Source organism: Staurois parvus, unplaced genomic scaffold (genome assembly GCF_062004578.1).
Source record: "Staurois parvus isolate SC_StPar_1 unplaced genomic scaffold, SC_StPar_1.0 ptg000232l, whole genome shotgun sequence".
Lineage (NCBI taxonomy): Eukaryota > Metazoa > Chordata > Amphibia > Anura > Ranidae > Staurois > Staurois parvus.
Genome location: NW_028318028.1, coordinates 4,228,049 through 4,239,827, shown reverse-complemented (window position 1 = coordinate 4,239,827; position 11,779 = coordinate 4,228,049). Strand labels below are relative to the sequence as shown.

The 11,779-nt window shown below is 40.5% G+C and overlaps 1 protein-coding gene across 1 annotated transcript; it reads left to right on the top strand.

Annotated features, from left to right (window-relative positions):
* The first annotated feature begins 3,376 nt into the window (after positions 1–3,376).
* LOC149460247 (4-galactosyl-N-acetylglucosaminide 3-alpha-L-fucosyltransferase 9-like) lies at positions 3,377–9,865 on the top strand. The gene has a single exon (XM_089679816.1). It carries the CDS (start codon positions 3,381–3,383, stop codon positions 4,467–4,469), a length of 1,089 nt encoding a protein of 362 aa, XP_089535942.1. The 5' UTR covers positions 3,377–3,380; the 3' UTR covers positions 4,470–9,865.
* The last annotated feature ends 1,914 nt before the right edge of the window (positions 9,866–11,779 follow it).

Below are 11,779 nucleotides of genomic sequence, written 5' to 3'. Positions count from 1 at the left end.
TGCCCTGTGTACATGGACCCTAAAGCAGGTGTCACTATTCTCATTAAGAAAGGCTGCCCTATCCGGGTGGTATCCTCGGTACTAGACACACTGGGCAGATTTATACTACTGCAATGTCAATACGGTGATGTCCGTATTACAATCATTAATGTGTATGCTTCAAATACTAATCAATTGGTGTTTTTTAGAGATGCTATTTCCCCGCTTTTATTCTATCCATATCAGTTGCACACGATAGTAGATCCCTTCGAGGCCAATTGCCCTCAAAACATGTTTTAAAACAGTATACATCCATGTTTTAAAACATATATCATAAATGTGCAGCACTGTAAAGTCATGAAACATAAGTATCTTATTTCATACTCGAATATATAAAGTGAAAACAAGTGCGTGAATAGTGCAATCAAATAAATCACTGAGAGTCCGTGACGACCACAAATATTATAGAGCAGGCAGTGAAAACTGCTAATGTCCTTTATCCAAGTGTACAAGTGCAAACATGCGGTTATTGATGAAGATAATCCACCGCCTCGGATGGATGTACACTCACCAGACTGCATGTAAATCAGTGCATCTGTTTATATCACACATCTGGGGGTATAATGACATCTCTGGATTTACTCCTGCAGCTCCCTCTGTCCATCAGTTGAGGCAGGTGTCATCTAATCCTGGGGGGAATCAGCTCAACCACAGGAGCCAGAAAGTGCTTATATAGTGCAGTATTTATTGATGAATTTAAATCACAGTAGTAAGAAAACATCCGCGTGGAGTAAATAAATTGTACAATCAAATACCAAGATGGCCGCCGCTCCTTGGTAGCAGCGGTGTGACATCAGCAATGTAGGCTCCAATGTCAGCTACCAAGGAGCGCTTCATCTCCCTAATTGAAAAGGGAAGATAGACTAACTCTGAATGCACACATTACTATGGAGGAACTGTGTGCAGTTGTTAAGGAGCTACCGTCGCACAAAGCGCCAAGACCAGACGGGTTTTCCTACACATAATATAAGCAATTTATCGCTGATATAGGCCCTGCCCTATTGGAATTTTACTCTTCTCTGCTGAGCGGAGAAGAACCTCATCTGCAATTTCAGCACTCTCGTATCACAGTCATTCCCAAACCAGGCAAAAACCTAACAACCCCAGCTAACTGCAGGCCCATAGCATTATTAAACACGGATTATAAAATTTTTACGAAACTCTTAGCAAATCGTTTGACTCCTTTGCTTCCCAAAATCATCCATAACGATCAGGTGGGATTTGTCTTGGTGAGACAGGCAGGGGACAGCACTAGAAGTACGATCAACTTAGTTGATGTACTCCATGGCTCATGAACACCAGCACTATTGCTAAGTTTAAATGCCCAGAAGGCATTTGACCGGTTGGGATGGCCTTATATGTTTGAATTACTGTGACATGTGTGAATACAAGGGACATTTTTTAATGCTATTACGGCCCTGTATTCACGGCCTACCACAGAGGTTAAGCTTCCCTATGCCACACCCTTGACTTTTGCCATGCTCAACAGAACTAGACAGGGATGCCTTCTGTCCCCGCTCCTATTTGTGTTATGTCTTGAACCTTTAGCAGTAGCGATCAGAGTACACCCTGACTGTGAGGGGGAAGGAATATAACTTCTCACTTTTTGCAGATGATGTTCTATTGACTATAACTAAGCCTCAGTTCTCATTACCTGTATTGCAAAAACTTATATAAACCTTTAGTGATTTATCTGGCTATAAAATAAACACTTCAAAGATGGAAGTTATGCCCCTTAATATCCATTTGGTGATTTGGGATTCTGTTGCTAAGACCTCTTGTTGCGTTGTGTATAAGGAAAACTTAAATAAAATATTGATGCATTGGTACAAGACCCCTGTAGTGCTCCATGCGATCAACCCAAATCTGTCTGACAAGTGCTGGAGGTGCATGGAAGGAGTAGGTACCTTGGCACACATCTTTTGGTTTTGTCCACAGATTGTGGATTACTGGGCTATGGTTAGAATAGTCTTGGAGCAAGTACTCAATGTTACTCTACCCCTAGATCCGCTACACTGTCTTTTGGGACTACCCTTTAGGGGTATCTCTAAGCAATCTAAGAGGTTGGGAATACATATTCTGACAGCCGCTAGATGGGTGATACAACGACTCTGGAAATCAGTTGATGTTCCCATGCTAAATCATCTCTTAAGAGCGATCTCTGAAATCAGGGAAATGGAGAATCTTACAGCTCTAGTGGGTGAACACTTAGGTCACTTTCGGTCTATTTGGGAGCTATGGGACCATTCTCCCTTTGGTAGACTTTCTTCCTCTCCTCCTCTTCCCCCCCCACCCCTTATATAGTCCAGACACCTCTTTAAATAACGTGCCTTTGACAAATAATGTAACCCAACGATGTGCAGGCTTATGTTTATTTATGCCTTTGTACTGTGCAGATTACCATGCTATCTATTTATGTTCATATTTCTTCTGTTTGTGTTTTCTCTTATACTGATGATGGTTTTATTTCATTGGAACATTTACACCCAAAGTGTTGTTGTTGTTGTAACTATGTTCTGGAAAAAATGGGTACTGGCCCTTAATAAAAAGTTACAATAAATTAAAAGGTGCCTGCTTGTATCTTTAGCACCCTAATATTCCCAAAATTCAGGCATTTATTTAATGCAAATGTTAAATCCAACATGGAAGGTTGAGCTCTAGTTACCCACCTCTCAAACTACATTATTGGTTAGAGAACCCATCTATTAAACCCTAAGGGTACCCCTAACAGGGTGGAGGAGATTTGAAGTGGGAAGCCAGAACGTGACTTTATGAGCTGAAGTCTAGGGTTGTATAATTGGACATCTCAAGTTTTAAGGCTCCAAGGTCACTCAGGAAGTTTAACAATCACACCTATATGAGATGATTGCAAAGCCATTGGAATTAATGTACAGTTTTCCATACGTTTTTGGACAGGTTCAATGGAAAAAAATAATTTGTGAGGTCAGGTACTGATAATGGACGGAAAGACCTGGCTCACAATCAGCATTGCAATTCATCCTAATGGTGTTCAGTAGGGTTAAAGTCAGGGTTCTGTGTAGGCTTCTTGAGTTCCTCTATTGCAAACTCCTCAAACCATGTCTTTTTGCACAAGGGCAGTTATTTTCCAACAGAAAAGGGTTGGAATAGCACACAATTTTCTAAAATGTATTTGTATGCTGTAGCATTAGCAGCAGCAGCAGCATTCATTGCAAACATCTGAACTACATGCCAACTTTTCAGTCATGATAGCAAAAGGATAGGTTTACATACCCTATATATCCATATGTCAGAATATTTTATTTACTATATTGCCTAAATTGCAGCAATCATCATGTATTTTATTTCCTTCCAGAAGCATAATGAATTTGGATTGTCTCAACAAGAAGACTGTAATAATATTTCTGCTGCTTCTTACCCTGCAGTCCATTATCTGGAATTATGTGGATATAACAGGAAGAAACTCAGTATGTGCAAAAAAGACATTGATACAGGAAAAAAATACCCAGAATACAACAGAGAAAGAGATTTCCCAGCTAAAGAAAGAGAAAGAGGTTCTCATCCTTATTTGGGACTGGCCTTGGGGATATACATTCCCATTAGATAGGTGCTACCAAGATTTTGGTATCCCAGGCTGCAAGATGACGACAGACAGGAGTCTATATAGTGTTGCCAATGGTGTTATCATACATCATGTTGAGATAATGTATAACAAAAATCTATTGCCTCAACAGCCACGACCTATTTTTCAATACTGGGTGTGGGCCAATGTGGAGCCACCGCTGATTATCAAAAACCTGGACATGTTGGACAACTTATTCAATATGACTCTGACATTCCGTCAGGATTCAGATGTTTTTGTCCCATATGGTCAGATCGAAGTTCTGAAGGAACCGCAAAGCTTTACCATTCCAGAAAAATCCAAACTAGTTGCTTGGGTAGTCAGCAAGTGGTATCCAGGTGTCCGAAGGATTGCTTATTATGAGGAACTAAAAAAGTATATTCCTATTGATGTTTATGGAGCAAAACACACACAACTCAGCTGGGACAAATTCCATTCTACTCTATCTCAGTACAAATTTTACCTGTCCTTTGAAAATTCTGATTACAAGGATTATATCACTGAGAAATTGTGGTCAAATGCTTTTGGCTCCTGGGCTGTGCCAGTTGTGTTGGGAACTTCACGGGAAAACTATGAACGTTTTGTCCCAGGAGATGCCTTCATTCATGTGGATGACTTTCCAAGTGCCAAGGAGCTGGCTACCTATCTCCTTGAGTTAGACAAAGATGACGAGAAGTACTACAAGTACTTCAATTGGAGATCTCACTACCGTGTAAATATACTGATTGACTGGCAATACAGATACTGTCAAGCTTGTGAAGTAATAAGAAAAGCACCAAAATACCAAACTCTTCACAGTGTGGCCAAATGGTTTATGAATGAAGGCTGAAGCTAGCTGTTGGGTCTAGTAATAAGAAAAAATATAAATAACTGCAAGGGTGTGATTTACATATATTTGTTATTTATTTTTTTTTAGTTATTACTTTCAGTACAAAAAAAAATGTTTTTGATTTCTTTTTAATCAGGACCGGTTCTTGTCACCTGATCACTGCGATAGTCTCTGGTTGGCTATTGCAGTGATCAGTCACTGTGCGCTTGCCCCTCTGTTTATGTCCTCTTCTGAATGAAGGGAAAGATTCATTGTATCTTTTTCTTCTTGCAGGAGAGGAATATATAAACAAATAAAAGTGTGTAAAAATAAAAAAATAAATAAATAACTAGATCAAGGTTTGATCTAGGTCAGTGCCAGGGTTTAGTGTTAGGATCACAGACAGTATATTTTTGGTAGAAGTTTATTTAATAAGCATTTTTTAAGTCAGTGTCAGTGTGTTTTAGGTAGGGTAAAAAAAAGCAAAATGCATACCATCGTTTCTGGGCCTTTGTACGGGTACAAACAACAACTAAACTACACATACTGTATATGGTATCGCTGCAATCATTGGGAGCTGGAGAATTTATTTTGGGTTGTTCTTTGGTGATAAATTATGGTAATAGCAAGAAATATACAGCTACATTTATTTATTTTTTTATTATTTTGGGCAAGTTTTCCTTTGATGACAATAAAAAAAAAAAACTTTATGGACAGTTATGCGAGAACCTTACGGACTAACAGATAAATACAACCAAGTCTATTGTGAGGCATCCTAATCCAGCAATTATCTTTCCTACATAGGTAGCGATTCTGATCCCAATACACTTGGTTGTATTTATCTGCTAGTTACTACAGTTCTCACATAAATGATCATATTTTTTTCCAGTGATACAGATTCAAACAGGAAAGCCTTTACTTTTACTCCACTCAAGGTTCTTATTTTTAACCAGTTCCAGAAATACTGCTACAGGGCGGCAAGGGTGTGCAAAATCACGTATATATACTCGATTTTGCAGTTTCACCATTCGCGTCCCCGGCTGTCGATCACTGGGTCGCGGTGATTACTCGTCGGAACCCGGTGATCGGCGAGTATCTCTGACAGGGGAGAGAACTGTGTAAAAACTACAAAGATCTCTCCCTTGTCAGCTCCTGCACACTGCTTTGTATGGCTCTGCATAGAGCCATACAAAGTAGTAAGCTTACAGTGAAGCACACACAAAGCCCAAGTAGAGAAACAGCACACAGATAAACCTTTGATCGCCCCAGATGTTAACACCTTCCTACCTAGTGCTATTAGTACAGTGTCCGTGCTTTTTATTAGTGGTATTGGTGTTACTGGGGATGTCAGTGACACCAACTCATTTCCCCCCAGTGCCACAATGCCTGCCACAGTCCTGCAGTCCTGCTACAAGTCACTGATCGCCGCCATTACTTGTAAAAAAATTAAATCCCAGTATATATACCACCATTTGTAAACACTTTACTTTCACGTAATCCAATTAATTTACATGTATTGGGATTTTTTTTTTTAGCAAAGACATGTCACAGAATACATTTTGACCTAAATTTATGCCAAAATTTGATTTTTAATATTTTTTTTACTGGCAAAAAATAAAAAAACACACAGGCGATCAACTAGCACCAAAAGAAAGAACTATTTGTGGGGGAAAAAAGGAAGTAAATTTCACTTGGGTGCAGCATTGCATGACCACATAATTGTCAGTTAAAATAATGCAGTGTTGTATCCCAAAAAATGGCCTGGTCAGGAAGGGGGGTAAATCCTCTGGAGGGCAAGGGGTTAACTGAAGGTATCCATAAACCACTTTCATGTCTTACTCATGTTCCAAATCACTGTTCCTACATTCACCTCCGATCCCGGGATGTGCTGTCCTGGAGCTCCCCACCCAGCTGCTGACATCTTCGGGCGGCTGGCTTCCGGTTCCTGAATGGCAGCCGCTGTCATTGGCCACTCCTGCGCATGCATGGGATTTCCATGAAATTAGCCATTGCTGCATTTGTACAGTGAGCTGTGCCTGTGCGTCTCACTGCACAGGGGTGGACAGGCAGGTAATAAAAAACTCGCCTGTCCGCCCCTTTTTAAATTTTTTACCTAACGTTCCACTTTAAATCGACAAAATAAGTTATGACGAGTGGCAAACATTGCACCACATCCCTACAAACATATACAATTACCAGAAAGTTTGGGGATTTTTAAGGTGCAAAACAAAACCAAATCATTTAAAATTTGAAGTTTATTAATGTCATTAAAAATCCATTCAATTTAAAAACAATTACAAAAGCTTCACGATCACATGCAGCTTGACATTTTCTGCAGTATGCAGATGTAAGATTCCAACATGTTTCGCCTACCCTGGGCTTCTTCAGGGGATAAAATATCTGCAAACAGTCCTTTTGAAGTCAGGTACCGATACTAATCTTGAAAAGATGATGAAATATCTGCTGGAATGAGAACTCAAACATCCATGAGATCGCAGAAGCCACACAAAATAGCTGGATTAAAATGTAGCAATAGCAAGGAGCCAAAAGTGGGTGCCAAAATTCAATCCTGGTAGCGTAGACTCAGCACAGACATTAGGTCCATAGTGAATAAGGACGAAAACATGATAGTATTACAGTTGTCACCATTGGTTATGCACAAAATCCGAGTGGTCACCCACGTGGTGTTTTTATGGGCATTTCTTTGGCATAACCTTCATATGCATTTTTTGGTATAGCTTCCATAAGCAGCATTTTCAGTATAGTAGTTTAACATTTTAAATATGCATTTTTTATGTTTTAGACATGCCCATTATATTAGGGTTATGTTGTTTTTTGATAGTTCTTTAAACCCATGAGTTTTTGTTTTTCTAGACATCTGCTCATTAATGAGGAAGTCCATTTTATACTTACTTACTATACTGTTTACTTTAACGTGTATCCTTTCAGTTATATGTACGGGGGCGTTCAAGTCAAACCAGGCCAGGTATAAAAAGGGATGCTAGTGTGATGGTACTACATGCAGTAGTAAGTGGCAAATGTGTCCTATTACTGATAGGCGGTGCACATGTCGTGGGCCAGTCCTGAGACGGTTAATCAAGATGGCAGACAACAGTGCTAGTGCGTAGATGGAAAAGTGTGTGGTGGGGAATTTTCTTGTGAATGAAGGCATAAAACCTGTAGCTATCTATAGAAGACTTCAAGCACAGTATGGTGATGAGACAATGAGAAGTGAAGCAGGCTGTCCTAGGATGGTTCAGATGTACTTAAAAATCTTTATATGCCAAAGTTTTCCAGGCATTAGTTAAACACTGGGATAACTGTATAAATGTAGCAGGGGAGTATGTCAAAAAAATAAATGCAGTTTCCACTCCTTGAAATTGGTTCTTTTATTATATAAACTCAAAAGTCCTGGTATAATGTCAATGCCCCTCGTATAATGGTGCAATGGCATCAACTAATCATGGAGATCTGACAATAATAATAATTTTGAAAATGAACTTATTGCACCTCTTCATTTACAATCTGATATTTTCTAATCTATTCAATTTAATTTCTTTGCATATATATGTACAGTTGTGTCCAAAATTATTCAACCCCCACTGAAATTGAGTGTTTTGGCCAGTTTGACATTGCTTTTGATCATTCAGTCATCTTGCTTACATTTACATTAAAGAGGCACTTGTAGGTCAGACAAATATAACATAACAGTTATAATGAAATAACCACAAATGTCTTTTCTGTGCTCACAGCATTATCAGTTTTATTCAACCCCCAAGTGACATTCAATCTTAGTACTTAGTACAGCATCCTTTTACAGTTATAACAGCTTTTAAACGTGAAGCATAGCTTGACACAAGTGTCTTGCAGCGATCTACGGGTATCTTCGCCCATTCTTCATGGGCAAAGGCCTCCAGTTCAGTCACATTCTTAGGCTTGCGCACTGCAACTGCTTTCTTTAAGTCCCACCAGAGGTTCTCAATCGGATTTAAGTCTGGTGACTGCGATGGCCACTCCAAAATGTTCCAGCCTTTCCTCTGCAACCATGCTCTAGTGGACTTGGAGGTATGCTTGGGATCATTGTCCTGTTGAAAGGTCCAACGTCTCCCAAGCCTCAGGTGTGTGACGGACTGCATCACGTTTCCATCCAATATCTCCTGGTACTGAAGAGAATTCATGGTACCTTGCACACGCTGAAGCTTCCCTGTACCTGCAGAAGCAAAACAGCCCCAAAGCATGATTGACCCTCCACCATGCTTCACAGTAGGCAAGGTGTTCTTTTCATCATAGGCCTTGTTCTTCCTCCTCCAAACATAGCGTTGATCCATGGGCCCAAACAGTTCTAATTTTGTTTCATCAGTCCACAGAACACTATCCCACAACTTTTGTGGTTTGTCCACATGGCTTTTGGCATACTGCAGTCGACTCTTCTTATTCTTTGGAGACAGCAAGGGGGTACGCCTGGGAGTTCTGGCACGGAGGCCTTCATTACGCAGTGTGCGTCTTATTGTCTGGGCTGAAACTTCTGTACCCACATCTGACAAATCTTTTCTCAGTTCCTCAGCAGTCACACGGGGACTTCTCTCCACTCTACGCTTCAGGTAGCGCACAGCAGTCGAAGTCAGCATCTTCTTTCTGCCACGACCAGGTAGCGTTTCAACAGTGCCCTTTGCCTTGAATTTGCGAATGATGCTTCCTAAGGTGTCTCTTGGTATGTTTAACATCTTTGCAATCTTCTTATAGCCATTGCCCTTCCTGTGAAGAGAAATCACCTCTTCTCTTGTCTTCCTGGACCATTCTCTTGCCTTCACCATGTTTGTAACCACACCAGTAAATGTCTAGAAGGAGCTGAGTATCACAGTCATTTTAAAGCTGCCTAATTGGTGCTTATTATGCTTGATTGCTGCTCGGTGACATCCACAGGTGTTTTCAATACCTGATGGAAAGCACCTGTATGAACCTCTGTTCTTCAGAGTGGTAGTCTTTAAGGGGTTGAATAATTGTGGCAATGAAGAAACCACATAAGAACCATTTACTACTGTATTACATAAACAATTGATGTCATTTTAGTTGCATTTGGGTAGTTACAACGTCCTTGTAGGATTTGATTCTGAATACAATTCCAAATGTACACTATAGTCCCTAAACCCCTTTACAGCATTGGGGGTTGAATAATTTTGGACACAACTGTATGTGTAAACGCAGGTATTTTTGAATGCACCTATGGGTGCACACATGTATTTTCATGTTATCCTTAATATTTTATAAATATTAGGATCACGATTTTATCAGTCACATTTATATCTACATTATATTATTATGTTTTGTTGTATCCCTGATGAAGAGGGAGTTCCTTTGACCCCCGAAATGTGTTGCCTGTCTTTTAACACAATATCAATAAATTAATTTGAACTCTTTATCTTTTGGTCTGGCATTCCTTCCATATATGCATATTAGACTTTCAGACTGTCAAAAAAGTAATCTATTGTTCTCCACCCACAAAATGGAACACTAATGACCACATTCCGATTCTTATACTGCTTGCATTTAAAAATTATACATTTAAAGTGGTTGTAAAGGTTGAATGGTTTTAGTAGCCATGGATGTAGTAGCAATTCTCAAGGTGCTCATCCGATATTTTGGTTCTAATTTTGCCCTTCGTGTGCTTCATCCTTGAAAATAGTTGCTCAGAAATATAGGTGGTGCCGAAAACTGATGACATGAATAAGGTGTGATTGTGAAGAGTGGGAGATTTATCTTTGGGAAGATAAAACCTTTAAAAGTCCAGTAGAGAGATAATGACACATTTTCTTCATCTGTATGTGTTCACTAAGTGTGGACACCCCTGGTGTAGGGGGTTAGTTCACCTTTTGCTTTTTTGGTGAAAAAGTGAACCTACACTTTAAGTTCACCTTTTACAATATGGATCCCTTGTCTACATGAGGTAGTTTGTTTGTTAAACTCTGTAACGAAACCGACCCAGAAGGCGTTTGTGTCCCTCCATTAGAATACCTCTTCCCTGTCCGAACACTGACAACAGACACCACAGCCGACCATACAAGACTAGATGGCACCAGTCTTGAAGTAAACCAGGAGGTGGACTAGTTTATTTGAACACAGATACAAGATATATACACTCAGGGGGCAATCCCCCCTCCCTGCATAATGAAACAGGGAAGGGCAATCTACATTTAGTAACAAGAGACACACAGGTATTCAAACTTCACACCAGCAGGCAGTCTCATCAAGAGGGAGGGCTGCTGGAGACACCCCCCCCCCCACTAAGCTAATACACATAAACACATACATCCCATAATTGTTTGTTCCCAAGCAACAAGACAAACAATAGAACAATGGGACACAACCACATAACACCAAACAATCCACAACCCCCACCCCACCTATCTCCTAGACATGTCTACACAATATTATGACAGATCACCCTGTACCACTAACAGGCACAGGGTGACTTACACATAAGAGGGATATGGGGAGCTGAGACGGGTTTCCCCACCTCTCCAAAGTGAGCTGGGTTCCATGGGCCCCCCACCCAAAGTGACTCCCGTCACAAACTCTAATTAGATGCAGGTGCCATAACTGTAAGCCATTTCAGTCCCTTATGAAGGCTGAACAAAATTCTCCATTGTGTACTTCTTTATGACCCGGGATATTAGAAAGACATAGCAGAAGTTGGCACTCGTCCATAACATCACAGGAGTGAGCATGCTTCCTCATTTCAAAGCATGCATACTGAGTACTCTCTCTTCCTTTCCTAGTGATTCAGAGCTCAGTTGCTGCTTGGATCGGCAGAAAGAGAGCGCACACTGTGCTAGCACTGTTTATGAAGAAGAAAGCACGTCCTCTCCTGCAATACTAGTGGCAGGAGCCAACAGTTGCTATTCCTGCAGCCCCAAGTTCATATAGAAGTTGGTGTCTTCGGTTATAGAGCTGGCAAAAGCAACCAATGGACTACAAGTGTGTAGGCATCCCTGCACTTGTGATTCATTGAGCTCTATGAATCCCTCTGCCGTGGTGGTGGATGGGACTTCTTGCCTTTGCCATAATTCAGAATGCCCTACGGAGAAGAATCCTGTGTTTCGGATAAGCTGTGGAAGGGGGGGGGGGTGTTGTGTAATGTTATCATGTTTTATGATATATAGGTGTAACACGGAACATGGTCAGAAAGGTGGACTATTCTTTAAAATTTCCTTTCCTAGCTCCTGGAGTCCCATGATGCATTTTGAGCACAGGAGGTCGCTCGCTTGGCGCAGGCACTATTTAGAAAACACTTTGCATTTTCTCCAAGAAAGCAAAGCATTGTCTGATTGGAA

What these genes read in the sequence shown, in the direction of transcription:
- LOC149460247 (XM_089679816.1), top strand. Translation starts at nt 3,381, where the DNA reads ATGAATTTGGATTGTCTCAACAAGAAGACTGTAATAATATTTCTGCTG.